This window comes from Podarcis melisellensis, assembly GCF_964234715.1.
Source record: "Podarcis melisellensis genome assembly, chromosome: 7".
Classification (NCBI taxonomy): domain Eukaryota; kingdom Metazoa; phylum Chordata; class Lepidosauria; order Squamata; family Lacertidae; genus Podarcis; species Podarcis melisellensis.
Genome location: NC_138539.1, coordinates 80,355,007 through 80,377,352, shown reverse-complemented (window position 1 = coordinate 80,377,352; position 22,346 = coordinate 80,355,007). Strand labels below are relative to the sequence as shown.

General features: G+C 43.6%; 1 protein-coding gene across 2 annotated transcripts in view; it reads left to right on the top strand.

Annotated features, from left to right (window-relative positions):
* The first annotated feature begins 304 nt into the window (after positions 1-304).
* LPCAT1 (lysophosphatidylcholine acyltransferase 1) overlaps positions 305-22,346 on the top strand; it is a 44,257-nt gene continuing 22,215 nt past the window's right edge. Inside the window, exons 1-3 of one of the 2 annotated variants that reach the window (XM_081920062.1) lie at positions 305-838; positions 17,392-17,534; positions 19,810-20,024. In XM_081920062.1, coding sequence (XP_081776188.1) covers positions 677-838; positions 17,392-17,534; positions 19,810-20,024 — 520 coding nt within the window. In that variant the 5' untranslated portion in view covers positions 305-676. Of the gene's footprint in view, positions 839-14,845; positions 14,936-17,391; positions 17,535-19,809; positions 20,025-22,346 lie in introns of those variants that run through there. The other variant, XM_081920063.1, reaches the window with a different exon arrangement.

Sequence of the window (22,346 nt, the reverse complement as noted above, 5' to 3'; positions counted from 1 at the left end):
TCCCTTTGCACGGAGAAGCCAAGGTTTGGGCAAAATCAACACAGAGAGTGGGTGAAGCATCCTTCTGCAAGGTTCACAAGTTCACTGACTCCTGCTGGCAATCCTAACAAAGGTCATAAATGCCAAGTTGGTTGGGGTTACAGTATTCCAAGCAGGTGGCCTTCCTGGGGGAGAGGGGAACCGAGCGCCCAGAGGTCGCCTCACAGCAGCCCCGCCGTGGCCTTGCCTTCCCGCGCCCACTCGCCCCTCAGAGTCTCCAAGCGGCGGCGCCGGGGGCTTCCCGCCCTCCGCCCCCATCACTGCGCCCAGGACGCATGCGCGCCCCGGAGGGCGGGGCTGAAGCCGGGAGCTCGGCGCGGCAGCGGCAACAGCAGCGTCTGACACAGCCGCGCATCCGCCTCCTTCCCTCCCTGCCGGCTCAGGGAGACCAAGCGGCCGAGCGCTGCTCCGACACCCTCGCCAGCCCCGGCCCGGCTCGGCCTAGTTGATTAACCGCAGCGCCGAAATTGCCTACCTCTGGCTCCCGGCTCCTTGCTTCAGAGGAGAGGAATTTCCCTCAGCTTCACCTCATCCCTCCCTCCCTCCTCCTCATCTCTCCGTTATCCCCTCCCTCCCTCTCCTGACCCAGCGCGCCCATTTTCTCGCTCGGCTTTTCCTCCATTCGCATCCCTCAACCATGAGGCTGAAGGGCCGGGGATGCTGCGCCCCGGGCGGAGGCAACGGAGGAGGCGGCGGCGGGGAGGAGAAGCAGCCACAGCAGCCGCCCGGGCCGGCCCCTCCGCCGGTGCGGAGCCCCTTCGCGCACCACCTGCGCTTCAGCGCCCTGCAGAAAGCCAAGGTGGGTGTGCGCGCGCGCGCGCTAAGCGGGGCATGTCTTCTTGTCTGGAGGCGAAAGGGCCAGCCGTAGACATAGATAGGGGAGTGCGCGCGCGCGCGAGCGGCTCTTCCTCTCCACTCTCCCCCCCCCCAAATAAAGCATGTGTGTGTGTATCTGCTCCCGCGCGCGCCCGCGAGGCAAGACCCGCTCGTGTGTGCGCGAGGCGCACGCGACGAGGGGGGTTGTATTGCACAACGCGTGGAGACGCCGAGTTGCGCGCCCGGCGGAGGGGAAGGAATGAGGGGCTCGCGCTCTTGCGCGCGACGCTGCAACCAAATCGCACCAGTTCTGGTCTCCTAACCCCTAACGCAGATGGTCTTGAAGTCCTCCTCCTCCTCCTCTCCATCATCAGGCGTGCGCCTCTGAGGAGGCCTTTCCTTCACCTCTCCGCTTTTCTTTCAGCCTCTTCCCATCTTCCTGATGCTTCTCAGTACAACAGGTGCCTAAAGCCCCGAGGCCTGATTTTTTTATTTTTACTTTTTGGCCTGGCCTCCCTGGCAGAGCCAAAAGATTGCAGTAAACTGGCATCCTTGACTCTCTCAGGCATACCTAGCAAAGTCCAACAGAAGGAGCGTGCGTCGGATTATGGTATCACATGGGGCATCACTGATATTTGAGGCGCCAAGGTCCGCCGCTGTACGTAGTGCCTCTTGAACCCTTGGCAAGGAGCTGTATTGGCACACACATATGAGGGGGTCACTTTACCACAATAGCCGTATTAGAAATTACTACGTTTTACAACTACTCCAAGCGTCCGGAGTGAGGGCGGCGAGGCGAAGAGGAAGGGTGATAAAAAAATTGCAAGCCTTTGTGTGAGAAAGATGGGAAGCTTCTGTGTTCGATGACGCCATGACAGCAGTGGCACATCACCACAAACATATACAGTGGTACCTCTGGCTATGTACTTAATTCGTTCCGGAGGTCCGTTCTTAACCTGAAACTGTTCTTAACCTGAAGCACCACTTTAGCTAATGGGGCCTCCTGCTGCTGCCACGCCGCCACTGCGCGATTTCTGTTCTCATCCTGAAGCAAAGTTCTTAACCCGAGGTACCGTTTCTGGGTTAGTGGAGTCTGTAACCTGAAACGTATGTAAGCTGAAGCGTATGTAACCCGAGGTACCACTGTACTGCACATTGTACGCTCCATAGCATGGCAGGTGATTTCTGCAGCCCCCCTGGGCCTGGGTCCCAGTGGGACGGGTTTCGCCAACCCCTAGCTACACTTCTGCCCCCTCTATATGCGAGTGCTTCCCATGGCCTCCCATGGCCTTTTCCCAAGCAAGAGCTGGTAGGAAGTGCCTTAAGTTGTGGCTACTTCTTGAAGGTACTCAGAGTGCTTTCTTCCAGTGGCATCCAACCCTTCCTTGTCTGCCTTAATTGGTCTGGAGTGGGAAAGACAGGTGGTGGGAAGTTTGCCTGTGTGGCTAGGCAATTCAGGCACCTTGGGCAATGCGGCTGCCGGTGCCAAATAAGCCCCAGACTCCCTCCAAACTTTTGAGCTGAAGAGGTGGGGCAGGGATTGGCATGCAGTTACTAAGACAGTTGCCCACCTTGCCCACAGCTTCACACCTTGGGAGAAAGATTGGCTGCTCACAGTCTCCACAGGACATCACCATGCTTTGTCATAGTGAATGTGGCAAGTGGGAATTGCTGGAGCCTGCTAAAGCCCACTCCTAACCAAGGTTCTCAGAAATAAGGCTCATTCATTTTCAGCACAGCTGATTTGTAAGCATGCTTAGAATTGCAAAGTAGTCCAAAAGCAATCCTGGAGTTGGGACTCAAGAGAGGCTCTGGTGTTCTTCACACCTCCTGTTCCTTGTTTGTATGATGAGAAAGACCATCTCATGTCTTCTCATTTGTGTCAAAGAAATAAACAACTATCTGCCTTTTAGAAGACATCTGGGAAGTTTTTAATGTTTGAAGTTTTATTCTGTTTTTAGTCCTCTGTTGGGAGCCACCCAGAGTGGCTGGGGAAACCCAGCCAGATAGACAGGGTATAAATAGTGGTGGTGTTGTTGTTGTTGTTGTTGTTGTTGTTGTTGTTTGTAATAGGGACTGTATTAGTGTCCAGCCCCAGCCTCACTTTAGTGCCCTTAATTTTCCTGCACTGTCCAAGAACAGAGACATGGGGTTTGATAAATTCTCCTCGCTTTATTGAGGTGCCCATATCAGAATCTTCCCTGGGCCATATATGGCTTTAAAATGAAATATGATATCTAGCCACTATAAATCATAGTCATATCTGATCTTAAAAGTTTTGTTACATTGGAACAAACTGGCCTCGTTTAGATTCTAGTCTTCTGTGCATAATACCTAGCACTAGGTGTTCAGAGAATGTGCAAAATGAGCTCAGGAGAAGTTATGGTATTCTACTGTGCCAGAACAATAGTAGAATACCAGTGCTGAAAAAAATTGCCCCATAAGGATAGCCCCCAAACTTACTTTTTCCCACCTCATGGGACCAATATTTTGGCAGTCCTCAGCTGCTAGGCATCTCAAGGACTTGTTAGCATGGGGTTCCTCAACCCTCTTCTAATCAATGTTTGTGCTATGCACACTGATTCCTTACTTTCTGCAAGCCAGTTGTGACTGCTGTTTTGACCCATACTCCACTTGCAGAAAGAACAGCAAAGTCCATACAGTTATACTATGCAAACTTTCCTGCAACCTGGTACTTTTTCTTAGGCACTGTTCCCCACACTTCCAGATGAATGATGAAAAATGGTAGTGCAGAAGTGAACATGCAGAGGAAAGAATTGTCCAGTATCACTTCATTCGTAGCTTCTGGCATTTGCCTTCCTCTGACCAGAAGATGCACTTTTAAACTTTGGTAGTATGTTGCATCAGGCATCTTTCTTAATCATGTCTAACTATGTTTTGAACACACACACACACAGACAGACAGCGCAAACACTTTTTTTGGAAATAACCACCTGAATGACACCTGGAAAGCACTATATAGACTATTTTTTGATCTCTTGTGGCAGTGAATTTTGTACGCTACTGTTGTATTATTGTCGGATGGAGAAAACTTGAGCAATAGCCCTGTATTCACATTTTCCTTGATTCTTGGCTATACTTCTTTCATTAGTGCTTTTTTCCATTGATTTTTTTTTTAAAAGCTTGCTTGAAAGATACAAAATCTTATCTTTCTGTGTTCCCTTTTCTAATTCTGCTGGAAGGCAACAAGAATTACACATCAAATTAAAAGGTTTGTCGCCAGTAGGAATTGCTCTGACAACTTCTCATGTGGGCTAGGAAAGAGGTGACTAACCTGTGCCCCTCCATATATTGCTAAGCTCAGGCTCCCATCAGCTCCAGCCAGCTTGCATGGTCAGGGATAGAGGGAATTGTACTTCTGCAACATCTGGAAGGCCAGAGATTAGTCACTCCTGGACTAGGGCAAGAAGAGGAAGGCAATTAGCAGACTAAGTCACAACATAAATGAGTGAAGCCTCCCCACCCCCACCCCACACATGTCCTGGAGGGCTGGGCCATAGGTGCAAGCAGCAACAAAAATATCTGGCTAATAAGCCAGGTAAAAACTTACGGACCTCTGCGAACGCCCCAGTTTTGGTTTCCAACAGGCATCCGTTTGGCCACCATGAAACCAATAGGCTGTTCTTATGTTCTTATAGAACCACTATGTTTTCTGTATTACACCATAATCCATGCTAGAGAAGTGTAAGCAGAACTCTACTCATACAGCAGTGCTTTCTCCCATCTCCACCCCTACTGTAGCCTTCTGAGCCCCCTGAATAGCTGCTCTTGAGGGTTAGGGGCACTCTCCCAAATTTCATGCAATGATGAGACCACAGTAAGAGAGGGGGGGACAAGTGGAAATCAGGATCCCATCTTCTGCCCCCTTCCCAGTTGCCTAACCAATGTTTAAGAAAGATGCGTTTTGCAAACTATTGTTTACTGTTTAATGTTTTTTAAACCACCCTGTCTTCAACTGAATTGATTGCCTGTTTGTAGAACAGGAATTCTCAGAATATCTATAGAGGCAGGATACATTGATATAAACCACTAAGAAGAAGCATGGTTTAAGCCAGGTTTCCCATTGCAACTTCATGTGGTTTCTAAACTGTTATGCATACTAATTGGTTAATAGATTTTGGCTGGCATCCGTCTGTCTCAGGAGATAATGGAGAAGTGCATCATTGATTTAAAGCACATTTATGTACCACTCTGCAAAGTGTTTATATTATCTGGGAATGTATGTTTTGTATATGTGCGCACTCACAAACAAACAAACGTGGGGCCAGTTTTCTTGCAGCTGCCATAGTCTGAAACAAGTAATGTACTGGTGCATGCTGCTCAGTCAAGCCCACTTGGCTGTTCAGTTTCTAGAGCTGGGAAGCTGGTTTAGTATTACATACAAACTAGCATTCATGGTTTGTTCCTCTCAAGCAAGCCATGAGTGGAGAATCCAGGGTCTAGAAGACAACTTTAAACCATGTTTTTACATTCTGACTTCCTTGGAAGCTATTAACCAGTTTCCCAGTTCAATATAAGCTATGGTTGACTTCTCCCACATGCATTCAAAGTGCACAAAGGTTGTGCACACATTTGCTTATTAAGTCAAGGTTTGATCAAATTCAAACACGATCTCTCATTACCTAATAGCTACCACCAGCCAAATCCTACCATAGCTTGGCGAGGGTATAGAAGAGAGAGGTTGAGGTGGAGCTGGACACAGGTTCGTTGATGGAAGCTAGTGGCCAAGGCATAGAGAAAGTTACTGTAGATTGAACTCAGGTTAAGAGGTATGGTCAGTGCAACTAGTCTAGATATGAACCTTCTTTGTGTTGGTGTAATAAGAATGCATCAGATGGGTGGCTATCTCAGATTTCTGTACAGTACTACATTTGCCAAATCTTATTCATCTTAAAAGATCTATTTGTGTTCCCATGGCTGAATCACTTTGGTTCATAGTCATCTTGTGACCAAGACCCAAGTACCATGTTTCTCATCTGTGGTTTCCAGCTGATGAATCCTCAGCAGACAGGAAAAGTAATCATTACTAGCTTCCAAATGCACGTTGGCATCGCTTAAGGGGCATTATCCAGCAACAGTTAAGTATTCCTAAAACCTATACATTATAGTGGAATAGTTGACCTCCTTAATTTTAGGTGGAGTGTACTTGGAAGTTTCCATCTTAGCTTCATTGCTGCACCCTATACACATAATGGGGACGCGGGTGGTGCTGTGGGTTAAACCACAGAGCCTAGGACTTGCCGATCAGAAGGTCGGCGGTTCGAATCCCCTCAATGGGGTGAGCTCCCGTTGCTCAGTCCGTGCTCCTGCCAACCTAGCAGTTCAAAAGCACGTCAAAGTGCAAGTAGATAAATAGGGACCGCTCCAGCGGGAAGGTAAGCGGCGTTTCTGTGCGCTGCTCTGGTTCGCCAGAAGCAGCTTAGTCATGCTGGCCACATGACCCGGAAGCTGTACGCTGGCTCCCTCGGCCAATAAAGCAAGATGAGCCCCGCAACCCCAGAATCGGTCACGACTGGACCTAATGGTCAGGGGTCCCTTTACCTTTACCTTTATACACATAATGGTTGGCAATGCTCACAACCTTCTGGTGCACTAACTGGTACCTCTTGGTTTCTGGAATTCTTGCAAAGAATGCTAGATAGCTAGATCTAGGGTCATCCTGTGTGCTTAAGCAAGACTCTACTCCTTCTCATCGAACATGATTCATTACGCCTTAGCTAATAAGAGATCCCAAGCAGGCTGCCTTGATTTGTAAATTTAGAATGCATTAGTGGACAGTGTGGAGTCTAGTGCAGGGAAAAAAACAAATCACACATTACTGAAATCCGCTCACCCCTGTTGTAAAACTTCAGCCACTAATCCTCCATATTTCTGAAAAATACTGAATATAATAGACCCTAAAACTTGTGCTTGGTAGAGTATTTGTTAAGTCATTTATGTGGGTTATGATTTTTAAAAAAGAGATTTTCCTATCACAATAGTCGCTCCCTCAAATAGTGTGTTCAGCTGCTGAGTGCTGACAAAATGGAGCCAACAGAGCGACGCTGAGAAACAAAAGGAAAGTATTAGGGGGACCAGAAAGTATCAAGAAATAACAACAAACAGAGCAAAATTTTGAAACAGCAGAGTATGGGGCAACCCTCCACCCACTATAGGCCCAATAAGCTGATACTATGTCTCAGATTTTGTTATATTTTGCCTTTTGTATTGATAACTTGATTTTTATGTACAGCACTCAGGATTCACACTTTGGCTGAACATGCACTTCATAAATTTTCTAAATAAATAAAATGAAAAGTGAAAAACTGGGAAAGGGCTGCCTGTAAGAAGAGGTTGTGGCTGCCTGCATCCCTTAACAGGTGGGAGGTGAGAATACATTGCATGTTACATTGCAGAGGCACTACTCCTCCCCATAGACCTCTGCAGTGTAACATGCAATGGATTCTCACCTCCCACCTGGACCTCAATGAGGGTTTGAGATCCGTCAGCTGCCCTCACCTGGTTTAGCTGGCCAGTCAAAGCTGTTCCCATGGTGTGGCCGCTGTCGCATGCTGACAGCTTCCAGGAGCCAGAGGTGAGAGCCGAGTGCAGGGTGAGGAACAAAGGTGGTGCTCCTTCTGGGGTGGTTTGTCCAGGACCTCCATACACACTGTCCAGGCTTGTGCCCCAAGTAGGTCGCTTAAGTGCTGCTAATGCAGTGGTTTGACTTCACCCGCAGAGCAGCACTCCATTGTCTCTGAGACAGACAGATGGCAGCAATACATTGCAGCACTTTGTTGCAAGTTCCACTTGTTCCCTCTTATGGCCAACTAAACCAGTTCATGAGCCCACCCCCCCCCCAAAAAAAATCAGGTAGTGTTTTTTTAACATACTCCTTAGATCTGTAATGGGGTGCCTCTAAGCCTCATGGTGCCCTCAATATGCCCCTTGGCCAAGACCTACTGCCCCTCCCCGTTCTTTTAAAATGAGTTTTCCTGGTTTCTTTTACCATGGGTGCTGCTGAGCTGGCTGGAAAAGAAAGTGCAGGCACTCGTCCACATCCATCCTCTTCACTTCTTTTCTTCCAGAATGCCCCATGTTGGGTCCTATGTTGGGATGCCTTGCTGCCGTTTTTGTTCGTTTTGTAGCAGTTGTTGGCGTTATTATTTTCTTCTTCTTCTTTCCTTTTTTGTGGGTTTGCCTACTTTATTTTTTGAGAGGGAATGCATTTCAGCTGCTTTTTTCTTTTGCTTGTTTGGAAGACACTTTGCCTGGTTTTTTTGTAGGAGAGAGTGGCTCACTTGCCCTTTTTTGACAGTATTTTGTATGTTCTTGGTGTTGCCTGTTTTGGGGTTCTGAGTTTCACCCAGTTGTTTCCTGTTAAACGGGTATCTTGTGGTGCCCATTGCAGTTCCTTAGATTCCCATACATACTCCCAGGTGCAAAATTGACATAGGAGTTCATAGATGCATGTAAATTGAGAGAGAAATATATTTGTTTCTCTACTGCCAAATCATAAAATGACCATGCTGGTGTTTAATAGAAGCATTAAAGCATTACAAAATCCAGAACAAATGATTTAAGGCTGAATCAAATTAATTCTCTTGTTGAAACAGAAACCTTTTCAGCAGGCAAGAAAATATCAAAATTCTTTCTTAATTCATTAGAAGCAGTGTTCCAAAGTACGAGTGCCACTATGCTAAAAGCAGGCATCCCCCAACCTTCAGCCCTTCAGATGTTTTGAACTACAATTCCCATCATCCCTGACCACTAGTCCTGTTAGCTAGGGATCATGGGAGTTGTAGGCCAAAACATCTGGAGGGCCACAGGTTAGAGATGCCCGTCTAAAAGCCTTAGTTTGCATAGAAACTGAACAATTATGTGATAACTGTGGAGCAGTTAGGAGGGTTTCTCTGGGTGATCAGTGATCTGGCCAGGGTATAAGGAACAAAGTGGTTCTTCAGGTAACCTGGTCCTAGGTCATTTAAAACTTAACAGTAATATCTTGAACTTAGCTGAGCAATGTATTGGCAGCCAGTGCAATGCAATATGTCTCTATTTCCCAGTTCTCAGATCATTTCTCATAACAGCCTCATATGTGAAGAACTCAGTTTCCCCATATATTTTCTTCTCAGAGGCACACTCAATTGGCATTTATTGGTGCATGTAAAACAAGATCAAAGTATGTTGGTGTTCTGCCTACTTCTTTTCAGTTTTCCCTTTGTACTAGTAGTGGTGAATATCTCTTCCCAGTGCAGGTAATAATTTTTACCATGAAGTATTTGAATCCTAAACTGATTAATCTGGCATCTATTTTGCCCAGAGAGCCAGCTGCCATTTTCAAAGTTATCCAATTAGTCTTGGCACCTTCTACATGTGATGAACCCATGCTGCAGTACAGTCTGTTTGTAATTTCCTGCCACATCATTAATTAATCTTTTCTCTGATATCCATTCCAGGGCCTTGCATACTACCAAAGTTAGCTCAATTGGCCTCTGATCATTTGAATTGGTTCTATTTTTGTTTTTGGATGAGATTAAAGGTACAGTGTTAGACATTTCCTATTTCGTAAGGTACCGTTGCTGACTTCTCTGAGAACCTGACTTTATGGGCAGGGTCATAATAAAATGTTTCATTCTTTGGTAAGATGGGCTTTGCCAAGCAGGAAACAGGATATGGCCAATTTCCTTCGGTGTCAAAAGCACAAATAACATTTCTTACCCTTGCCTCTGCTGCATGGTCTCAGTAGATCCAATCTAGGTTATGGCCGTGGTTTCAGCATTTAAGAACAGCCCTGTTCAACAAAATTTAATCTACTCTAGCATCTGTTTCCAACAGTGGCCATCCAGACAATGTAAGAACACATGCATCCTCTTCTATAGTAGCTTCATAGAGGATCAAGCGCACAGAGCCAAGGGGTGTTGGCACCTTCCCGCACAGTCAACCTTGCTCTTAGCCATTATTGGATGGCTGTGCTTTGGAAGGACCCCTGTTGAGTGGTGCAAAAGTCTTGTCCAAGGGGAGAAAAGCTTGCTTGAATGAGGTAAGAAGGGAAAGGGTGAGTGTGCTCTTCGTGATTCCTCCCATTGGTTTCTAGCAAAACAGTAGCTCAGAAAGCCACCACAAAAGGTTCGGTGGGCTGGGCCTCTCCTGACTCATTCTCATTCAGGCACTGGGTAGGATACTAATAGTTTCTAGCTGGAAATTCTAAAAGCACACCATAATGGTCTTCAGCACATAGTCGTAACTGCACAATCCTATGTCAGCTGTAGCAAAGGCAACCCATCTTAGTTCAAGGGAAGCTGGATAAGTCTACATGACTTGCTCCTTCACAATGTGCTCCTCAAACTGTTGCAACATAGGATTCTGTTTAGGACTATTGTGTTTAAGTGTGCAGTTTTTATGAGCCTGGTTTTTTAAAGGTAAAAAAAGGGGGGTGAACATAATATCTATACCTTCAGTTTTAAATGTTTAAATGATTTCCAGCTCTTATATTTTACTCCAGGAAGACCCATTTATTGCTGCAGAAGCAATCACTCAAATCACTTTTAAAATTAAAGACTGTTAAGTATTTTGCAGTCTCTAAGTGTATCTAATCTCCCTGCCAGTTTTAATAGTGGCTTACTGTTTTTGAATTGCTTCGCAATACACTATTTAAAATCTGCACTCAGGAAGTTTATTCCATGTCTAAAAACATAATGTGACCAGGGTTAATAGATGTGTATAATATGCTGAGAATCTGAGAGCAGGTCTGTATACATGTGTGTAAATCTTTTCTTGTTTACATATTAAATGTGGGAGTATTTTGTAGGAGCATTCGCCTGACTTTAAATTGTAAAGAAGGAAGTCTCCCTGAATATAACCCATGCCCTACAAGCAATAATTTCTCCAGTCAGAAGAATGCTTGGCAAGGACAGAAAGTAAAAATATAAACTTTTTTTTTGGGGGGGGGAGGTGACAACAAAAAGTTAGGGCTAGTGCAAAACCTTTTAACAGAATAAAGCATTGACATTAAATCCTACTCAGTAAGGACCTCTAGTATTTCTTCCATTGGCAGGAATTATTGGTAAAAAGCTGTTTTTTACTGCATCATAGCTATCTAGGAAGATTTAGGCCATTAGACAACTTAAGTGGTTTAAAACAAAAGTTGTGAAGAAATGTACTCAGAATTTAGGGAATTTCATTCATTGCACTGAAAAAAAGCTGTACTTTTGGTGAAAGGCTTAGTTTTCTAGTGTGAAAATCAAAGGTTTGTGTCGCAGTATTAGATACAGCAGCTGAGCCATATTGCTGATAGTTCTAAAGGTTCTCTGCAGGTCCCATATATCTTAAAGAACATACTTACTGCTTCAGAGTGAAGATGGTTGATTTATTTTTCTGGTTCCAAGCAACTGGACGTAATCCTATTTTTCACAACTTTCTATTGCTGCTATAAATAACTTCAGCATGCCATGTTACTTTTCTACAGAATATACGCTATACAAATTCTATTTTTTGATGTATTATATGATGTGGTTTTGACAGTGTACATGCAGAAAGTAGAATTGTTTTGCGTTCCTTTTTTAACCTGCGAGAGCTTACATGCCTTCATCCTTTTGATAGCTGGTTTTGTCTGTTGTTCGACTGAGATAGCATTTTAATGCCACTTAATCAGTCAGGCAAACTGATCCTTCGGGTAGTTCTCTGGCATAAATATTGAAACGAACGGAGTTTGTTAAACAGATTCCTCGACCTTGTTCGTTTCAGGTAACATAATTCTGAAGCCCAAATCAGTTCTGAAAGCTTAGTCAGATAATTCTTGTTAATGATCAGTATCTCATAATCTAAATTCTTTCTTGCGTATCTGAATAAGGCTGCAGTCCTGACCTCACTTATCAAAGAGTAAGCCCCCTTGAATTAAATCGGACTTAGACTGGAATAGATGTGGTTAGGATTGCACTGTTAGTGTCATGTTTCTTTAAAGCAATCTTGTGTTGAACCGAGTGCATATTTGTTGCCCAGGCAGTTCATATCAAGGTCCATAATTGCAAAGTTTAATCCGGTGCAGCTGCAACTGCTTTCTTGTTGAATGTGTTTGTGAACATACATGCCATGACATTATTGGTAAGGTGCTTCACCTTTGGCTTTTAGTATCTGGGAACTGGTCTGTGTGAATTTCTTTACATCAACCCACCAGTGCATTTCTTTTGTGCTCTACCTCTTCTCCTATTGCAGGTGAATGAATGTTGTGCCCTCTGTTGTAAGAGAATAAGGCTGCATACACAATATTCCTTTGAAGCACTTCCCTCTCTCTCTCTCTCTCGCCTGAATTCTGGACTCTGTAGTTTGCTAGGAGTTGCTGGGATTTGTAGCTGTGAGGAGTAAGCTATAATACCTAGAATTATTTGAGGGAAAGAATGTGCTTCAAATGTTCTTTAGAGATATACGTGGTGTGCTTGCAGCCTCAAAAACAGTTGACTGCATTTCTGTCACTTTGTCTAAGCTTGCAGCCTTGAGTCGGAAGAAGTTAATATTAAAATTAATTGTGCTATCATTATGCAACTACATATGTAAAGCCGTTCAGCTGAATATGCTACAAAAATAGTTTGATGCGTGCCAGGAGCCTCAGCCAGCAATCTTCTTCTGTTTGTTTTTTAATGGCCTATTGTCTGGGGTATTAACTGTCTTACGACTGGAGTGTACAGTTCTGTGCTCAGGCTTTTACCACTGTTCCTAGTTATTGCAAGACACCACAGACTTGCTGGAGGAACTGCAGTCCAGAAACGCCATTCTGGCCACCACAGATATATGTAGAAATCCCAAACACACATTTTCCACGCAAAGTTGGGCTATGAACCATCAGAAACACTAAGCGGTGGCGTATCTAGCTACTGAGCTTAATTGCTTTGTTTCACAGTTGCAGGTAGTCTGCATCTTCAAGTTAGTGGTTTTGCTTCAGTGTTGCCCCATGGTGTACTTATTGCTGAATTAGAACAGTCTTTCCTTAGTTCCTGACCTCAGTTGCCTCTCTGATACCTGAATTGCATCAGTGATGACATCATAATCTAGTTCCATAAGCACACAAACACAATCTTATACCATATTGATGGCTAGACGTACCTATATGCTTCCAGCTGACATCCATAGCACACAGCACAATTCATTGTCTATAACTAGCCCCTAAGACAGGGGCCACAAACTCATTAGGGCCTGTGGGACATTTGATAATCTTAAACTGTTAATGGGCACTAACAGAGTACCGGGTTTGCACAGAAAGCTGCTGGTGCTCAGAAGGCCACCCCCTAACCCAAAAAAATAGCCATCTCCCCAAACAAATCAAAGACAAGAAGCAAGCGCACACACAAAAAACCCCAACCACACAACCCCTCCCCAAAGCAACAATGACAACCCACAAACCTTTAAAATTAAAAATAATATTTTTTCCCAATTTTTTATTATTTTTAAACTTGTGTTTAACTTGTGAAGCCCACATGAAATTGGACCCAGAAGAAAAGACGAAGAAATATTACACAAAGTCTCTTCTTTTATCTTATCATGATCAAACCTAATCTTTGACCAAGGAAATGTTGGGAAACATGGTGTGATTCACTGGCTGTAATTTACACCGTTCCATCAGAACATACTGACCATTATGCCAATTAAATATGATATACGGTACTTTTCCATGTATAACACGCTCCCATGTATAAGACACCTCCTATTTTGGTGTTGTGTGGTGTTTTTGTACTGTATTGTATTGTCTTTTTTGTTGTGTAATGTTTAAATTGTTGGAAAAGTAATAAATATTATTTTAAAAAAACAAACAAAAATAAAATTAAAAATAATAATGGAAGGAGGCCTTGGCAGGCACTGGGGGGTGGGGTGGAAGATGCCATAATGGCCTAAGATACAGCTGCACTTCTTCCAGTCCTTCAGGCAGAGACTGGCAGGATTTACATCACATATTATTGAAACTACAGTACTGGCTTGAGCTACAATACAGCAGCATCCACACACCCCAGCCATGCTAGAGGGGGTTGGATTGGGCAGAAGCATCCAGTGTCACTCTGCCAGCACAGAACTGCCTCTTCTGCCTGCTGACCAGGTGAACAGAAATGACACTATAGCAGGATCCATGCTAGCAGCAATCTGTAGAGAATTGCAAAATTGGACTTCCGGGGAGGGGCTGAGGCAGCCTGGGATCTGCTGGCTCCCAAGCTGCTCCATCTTGCAGTCACTAGATGGCAACACGCGCAATCCAGACTGGAACACACCAATTTGCCTGCCTTCTCCCCAGGCCAGCGTCAGCGCACTGCTCTCCAGCTAGGTTTGGAGTATGGCGTTGGTTTCCTCCATTGGTTATTGAGTATTAACATTTCATATGGAACAGATGCCCTTGGGAGGTGGTTGACTCTCCTTCCTTGGAGGTTTTTAAGCAGAGATTGGATGGCCATCTTTCATGGATGCTTTAGTTGAGATTCCTGCATTTCAGGGCGCTGGACTAGATGACTCACAGGGGCCCTTCCAACTCTATGGTTTTATGAAGTGTCTGATTTGTGTCTGGGTCTGTGCATTTATCCTTTTGCCCAGACGCAGTCTGGTTTGGTCTGTCAGAGTCCATACTACTGGTAGTCTTCACCCTCTTCAAGATATACCGTATTTTTCGCTCTATAGGACGCACCAGACCATAAGACACACCAAGTTTTTGGAGGAGGAAAACAAGAAAAAAATATTCTGAAGCCAGAACAGCAAGAGGGAGCAGCAATCCCTCTTGCTGTTCTGGCTTCTGGGATAGCTGTGCAGCCTGCATTCGCTCCATAAGACGCACACACATTTCCCCTTACTTTTTAGGAGGAAAAAAGTGAGTCTTATAGAGCAAAAAATACGGTACTTGTGAGTTGCTTGGTGTCCTCATATTCTGATACATAGGCAGTGATGTAACAGCTGTTCCTCAGTACATATATTACATGATGTGTCACAATGCAAGAGGTGGCTTTTCTTTCATTTCCTCATTCCATGTAGCTATTTCTCTTTTTAAAACTCTGTTTACTTAAAAATCTGACCAGGCTGCAGCCCAGCAGTTGTTACTGGTGTGGCATAGGTACAGAGAGCATAATCCTACAGATCTATAGGCGGAAATCAGTAGAAATGATATTAAAGCTCACTTTTTTTGTATGACTGCATCATACAGTCTTTCCTTCCACTGCCAAAAATAGCTTAAAATCTCTTTACTACATGTAGTTCCAAGTATTGTGATGTAAATAATACAGGGACGGACAGAGACAGGAAGGGTAACCGAATTGTAATGGGAAAACAGCCAATGCTTTTCTATTTGTATTAATTATATAACAGAGTTTTAAAAGATGCCATGTTCACGCCGCGTTTCATTAAGATTGTTCATAGTGGGTTACTGCCGTATGTGTTCTCAAATTGTCAATCTTTTACTCAGCTAGAAACAAATTCAGGCTTCTTCCTGGATAGCAGACAAATAGCTTTCCAGGTCAATGAAGCATTAGTTCATCTGTGTTGTGTTTGAGCTTAGGATGCAATTAGGTGAAATTACAATGGCTTGTAATATCAGATTTCTGTTGGACTATGTCTAACGTTGGATATCACCGTGCATGCCTTTGCTTGTTAAAAACTTGCAGAAGCTTACTGGAGCAGACTAGATGTGCAACTAGATGTGTTTGCAATCTATGTATTAGCTACAAGCACACTAATACCTTGTGTACCAAGGGATTTTTGGCAGGAAATTGAAAATTAAGATTTGGTCACTCCAGTGGGTTTCTCAAAGTTTACAGCAACTGTACCAAAAGTTCTAATAAATGTTGACTAGGAACATAAGAAAAGCCCCCCAATGCACAAACCAAAGACAGTAGAGGTAAAATATAGTCACTATCGCTAAGTAGCCATTTATAGCTTTATGATCCATGAATCTTAAGCCCTTTAAGCTTGTGGGATCACTTTAGCCCATACACGTCATACCCAACCACTTCAGTCTGCAGAACTGGCAACTGTAACAGGTGCCATGTAATATTTCCACAGTTGTAAGTAATCCATATTTTAGTGTGGCAGGGCCTGCCCTGTGGAACTCCCTGTCTGTTGACATCAGGGAGGCGACTCTGTTGTACTACTGTCTATGCCTTCTTAAAACATTTTTTTATTTAGTCAATCCTATTGAGACCTGTAGGTGTTGATGTGCTTTCATCTATTTTACAGTTCATTTTAATTATCTTTATTTTTATTGATATTTTTAATATTTCTTGTAAATCACTTAGAGCTTGGCAGTATATGCATTTTGTTAAGTAAAATTAATTTTGTCTAATCCTCTTTTAGAAGTCATCCAGTGATGGTGATCATCACTGTGTATTGGGAGAGCGAATTCCATAACTATGCACTGTGCAAAGTGATAATTCCTAGTGCAAATGAATGAAATCAGGGTCCTTAGTAATATGGAGTGGATCTACTCCAAGAAGCAATTATTAACATCACTATGCAAGGCAACAGAAGTCAGTCGTGTTAAAGGAAAGCTCTCAGTGCTCTTAACTCTGTGTGGACTGTGGCACCAACCACTGTGGGGTTTATCTGATTCTAAAAAATTATTTCCCCACATGCAAACCCCATCTTGAAATCATTGCAAACCCCATCTTGAAATCTGATAGCTGCCCTGTGTGCTTCATTTGAATATAATTGTGTTTCCTGGGATTTCTTCATTCCCAGTTTGGACAGGGATAGAGTCAGGGTGAATGGGTGCCATAAAAACTAAGGTGTGAAAAGCATGGCTGCATAACTATTCAATCTAGGTGTTATTTCAGATTCCTTCTTCAACTTATTTTCCTTTACAACCTGTTCTGAACCTCTTGGAATGTGGGGGGTGGAGAGGAAGAGTTCTTGTGTGATGCTTCCTGCTCGCTCTTTTAGTCCACAGCTGGAGAAATGCTTTTGGCAGAGTGTTGTATATGTGTTTGGCTGTGTATTCCTGCTTAACTAAATCAGGGGTCAGCAAACTTTTTCCGCAGGGGGCCGGTCCACTGTCCCTCAGACCTTGCGGGGGCAGACTATATTTTTTTTGGAGGGGGAATGAACGAATTCCTATGCCCCACAAATAACCCAGAGATGAATTTAAATAAACGGGCACATTCTACTCATGTAAAATCACTCTGATTCCTGGATCGTCCGTGGGCCAGATTTAGAAGATGATTGGGCCAGATCTGGCCCCCGGGCCTTAGTTTGCCTACGCATGAACTAAATCATCCTTTGGAATACTACAGGCTTTTACTAAACCAGAATTGGGAATACATCCAGAACTGTCAATATTTTCTTGCTATTTCCAATTACTTAAGAAGCATTTTCCAGATTTGGTAAGAAAACGAGTGTTTCAACCACAATTTTAAGTGGTGTCTAATTCATATAGGTACCATTTTGGTGGCTGTCGTCTTTGTTATAATGTGTTAGATTTACCTGATCACCAGCAAAAAGCAACCACGTTTACAAACGTTGTTTGCCTTGTGTCTACAGTCCAATCTTAAAAGAACCAAATTCCTTGGATTTTTGCAGATTGCCTTCATGACGCTGACCCTGTTTCCCATCCGGCTGTTTTTTGCTGCTTTCATGATGTTGCTGGCCTGGCCTTTTGCATTCATCGCATCCATGGGACCTGCTGACCGAGAAATAGAAAAACCCCTCTCCTGGTGGCGAAAGTAAGTCACCGAGCCCATTTGGATGTGCTAACATCTACTTGGAGTATGATGCAAGAAGTGAAATTGGCGCGGGTTGCTAATTTGATATATTTCTCCTCATAGTGGTGAAACTGACATATTGCACAATAAAAACATCGCTTCCCCCCTAACGATGAATCACTTGTATATTTAACCCCCAGTGGCAGCTGTCTGTACTGAAAAGCATCTTCAAGAGAGGCTGGCATTAAGCAGAGAAGTAAGCTGGTGGGGGAGGAGGCAGAGTTAACCTTTTTGCAACCTTTTCCTTCTCTGCTGCCTAACCTTCCTCTGCAGCTTCTGGGCAAGCATTTTTAAGACTAAGCATATTTCTGGAACCTCGCAAGGAGAAATGGGTAGGTGAGGTTTTGCAGGAGGGAAAAGGGTTAATCATTCATGCCTCTCTCACAGCTTCTCTGCTGAAGCTTCCCCCCCCCCCTCGAAGCTGGTTTTCACTACAGAGAGCAGCTATCAAGGATTTAAATAGGTGCAATGTGAATGTGAACACTTTATTTCTCCTGGCTGATGTGCGTTAAGTTCAGTGTCTGCCCTGATTCTTTTTCACTGCGTCCCCATTCGCATAAACTGCTTAACTGCTTTATTTGGTACCCGAAGATGAGTTGCCGGAAGTGTTTACAAGATCTTGAGGGTGCTTCTTCTTCTGGAAGATTTTCCATTATCTCTACGTGCTGTGCTGTGCAATGTTAATCCCAGGATTAACGGAGGGTACATCTGATTGGTTAAAAACACAAGAGAGCTGCTCAGCGATGCTGTCTTTCTGAATAGTCATGAGAAACAACAATATCGAAAACCGTGCCCTGTTATCTCCATGGGATGGTTTGTCAGCTTAGAAAAGTACCGTATTTTTTGCTCTATAAGACTCACTTTTTCCCTCCTAAAAAGTAAGGGGAAATGTGTGTGCGTCTTATGGAGCGAATGCAGGCTGCACAGCTATCACAGAAGCCAGAACAGCAAGAGGGATTGCAGCTTGCACTGCACAGCGAACCCTCTTGCTGTTCTGGCTTCTGAGATTCAGAATATTTTTTTTCTTGTTTTCCTCCTCCAATAACTAGGTGCGTCTTGTGGTCTGGTGCTTCTTATAGAGCAAAAAATACGTTACCTGAAAGGGGAAGGGAACTGGTTAAATGTCTCGTCCTGACAGGTGCCTGTTGTGGTATTCCCTGGAGAGATATCCACACAGCGTTCGTAAATACTTCTTCAGCTGTGGCCAAAGAGGTTGCAAGCATTTCCCCAGCATGTTGTTCCCTTTTCTCTTAACCCAAGCCATGCTTTGTGGGGCAGGAAAGCTTGAAGGCACTGCAGCTTCAAGTTACAAATAAATGTAGCAAGGAGGTTATATAACAGCTCAAATTTATAACTTTGGGCACCAGGAGAAAACATTTCTCTTTAACCAGAACTTTGGCTGATTAACATTCTACAGTATGTCCTTTTAAATAAAAGGGGGTTATTGGCTTCTTTTTGTTTTTATTATGCATCCTTTGTTCTCTTTTTTGTGAACCGCCCCGTGATCTTCAGATGAAAGGTGGTATACAAATTTAATAAACAACAACAACAAATTTCCTCTGCCTGAATTGTTGGGAGTGTACCTCCAAAGTTAGTTCATTTCAGATTGTGCCCATTGAAATTAATGGACATAATTAACTTAGGTCCATTGATTTCAATGGGCCTAACGTAACTTGGATAAAACTCTTTTGAGTTTATAGAAAACCAATATTGTCTTTATAGTTGGAGTGCGTACCCATCTTAGGATATCATCATAATTGGAGATGATAGCTTAATAATTATAAACTATCCTACAGCTAGCTGGGGAAGAATGGGCAGATAGATATAGTCACCCAGCTCTTTGCATGAGTGTGGATATATTTGTTTGGGGTTGTTGTTTTTGCTACTTTGGCCCACCCACTGATGAAGATAGACAGGTGACAGGCTGCCTTTCTAAAGAGACAGTTTGTACCTGTTCTGCAGTGATGCTCCCTTCGACCTTTTGGGGTAAGATGAAGTAAAATCTGCCATGGGGTTGCTGACGAAACTGGTTAAACTGATACTAGTTAACCACATTTGAACTCCCTGACATAACAAAACCGTGTTAAAACACTATCAGAAAATGAGGAAGCAAAGTGCTTTTTAAAAGAAACTCTTATTTCCCGGTTTTCTTGGAAATAGCTTATGTAGTTAATCGTGTTCAAAGGGCCAATGCTGCATTAACACTTCTGCCTTTGTGCTATCTAATTATTTTCAGGTTTGTGGATGTCATGCTGAAGGCCATCATGAGGACCATGTGGCTTGCTGGGGGATTCCACTGGATCAATGTGAAGGGCAGGCAGGCCTTGCCCACTGAAGCAGCAATATTGACTCTGGCTCCACATTCCTCATACTTTGATGCTATACCTGTAACAATGACCATGGCCTCCATTGTCATGAAAGCAGAAAGCAAAGATATTCCTGTTTGGGGAAGTAAGTCAAAGAAAGCTTTACTTTCAAATAAGGGCCACGGCGATTTATTTCTGGAATGGAACGTATTCTTGGAATGTAGGAACCACCGCAGAAAAGGGCCCCTTCCTGGTTGCTGGCAGAGGAATATTTGCAGCTTGTGAGAAAACTAGGAGAGCCTCTGGTAATGGCCGTAGGGTCCAGACAGATCCAAATGGGAGAAGCTGTTCCCTCGGGTAATCCACTCCTGAGTTGCTTGGGTCAAAGCTGGAACCTGGCTTGGTAGCAGATGGCGGGCAGTTCAGTTCTTTCAACAAAGGTGCTACATGACAGCAGCTTGACACATCGTTCAACAACCTACCCATGTCACTCTTTGCTTGTGCCAGCTTCTAGACCACGCATACGAGCAGCTAAACATAGAGTGCCTATCAGTATGCCCCTTCGCCACCCCACCAGGTGTTTTCGCAATGTTTCCATTTCTTAATTTTATGTTCCTTCCTTCAGTAAGCACTGCGTTCACATACATTAGATTAGTCCATTTTATCTTTGGCAGTCATACAGTGAGGTGAACCAGATTGAAAGATAGCAACTTGCCAAGGTTATCAAGTTGAGAATTTTGAGATGAGCGTGTGCGCGCACACACACACAGACACACTTTTAAAAGTCTCAAAGCAGTTTACAATGAAACATTCCAAAACATGTTAAACAATGTGCAACTTCAGTAAAATAACAATTAAAAACACACACTCAAGCTCAGGTTGATGACACTTGTCATCAAAGTTGCTGATGTGTCTGCAAGAATAAAAAAATGTTTCTACATGGTGCCAAAATGGTAGCAAAGTTGGTGCCAGCCAGATCTCCTTTCTCGCACTATGCACAATGGCCCACTAACTCTTTCTTAAGGAGCCAGCACTTCTATTTCGATATCAGAAGGAGTGTAAAGGGGAGGATAAACATGATGTAGCCCTACATTTATTTCAGTAGCATCCAGGGGAGTTCAATAGCAAAAGGTTGAACTTTCATCACAACTCTGTACCTACAAAGTTTTTGTTAGTTCAAATGTAACTCCGTAGTTACAAAACAAGGAAGTGCAAAAATGAACCACAGATTTTCCCCTGATTGCGTTGTGTATTATGTAGCATGATGTGGTATCTTAAAATGAAGAAAGCAAAACCTCTGTGGGAGAGAGTGGGTATGGAGTGAAAAGGTCACCCCACCCCCCCGTCCCTCACTAACTGTTTGCTTTTTATTTCCCTGTCCTGCTTCCCCGCCCCCCCCCCAAAAAAAGAATCAGGGCACATGTACACATAATTAGTTCCTTGATTTTTTTACATTTGTGTTTTGAAAACATGGATAAGTTGAGGGGGGAAAGAAAATGATTTTTTGGTCACTTTGCCTGGTTGTAGTGCTTTTCATCTTGTAGCTATTGCATTTATGAATTTGTGTATGTATGATTTTTGTCTGGCTGTGTGTGTAAATGGGTGTATTTAACCTGCTTTTGCCCATTTATAAATGGATTGCTAGACATTCTTTACTCTGCTTGTGTTGCAGAATATCACTGTGGAGGATTATGCATTGGGTGAACGTTTGGTCGTCCTCTCTTCTAGACCTAAAATTCAGTGGGATGATTTTTGTTGTTAACATTTTGGCATTCTATTGCTGCTTTTCTGTACCTCTGAGGGAGTTGCATACACAGCCCTTTAACCATGTGTACATAACCTACATAAATGTAGGAATTTAGTTTGCTGGTCATCTGTCTTAAATAAATTTGGAAGTTTTCTGGAGATTCAGCTCAGCGGCAGATTGTGGGACTTGATTTTTTACCACTGTTGGTGGTATATTTAATTCACTTGAAACTTTGGGGGGCATGGAATCATTGAAAGCAGGGAGAGCACGTGCTATGAAATGTGACATGTATAATTTCACTAGTGTTATTTGGGAGTAGGAGACGGACCCTTCAACAGGTGGCTAAGATCAGGCTGTCCAAAGAGAATTTAGCTGCTTCCCTCCAGCGTTTTCCAAAGTTTGCAGTAGTTTCCATGAAGACTATTGCAATGAAGTAAGGCATTGCTGCTGCTGAGTGATAAACGTCAACAATAAATTTCAGCATACCACCAACCTGTCTAACATAGTATCTAAGAATGAGCTCTAAATGGCTGAAACCTCAAATCTACAACATTCCCACCACTTTCCTTATATGGAGTTGGATATGTGATTAAGGATAACCTGTTTGTACCCTTAGGAGTGATCTGACAGAGGTAGAATTGCTCCAACCCCAACCTTTCCACCTAAAATGCAAGGGCGTCTCTTATGCCAACTGGTTTTTGTTTGTTGTGTGAATCGCAC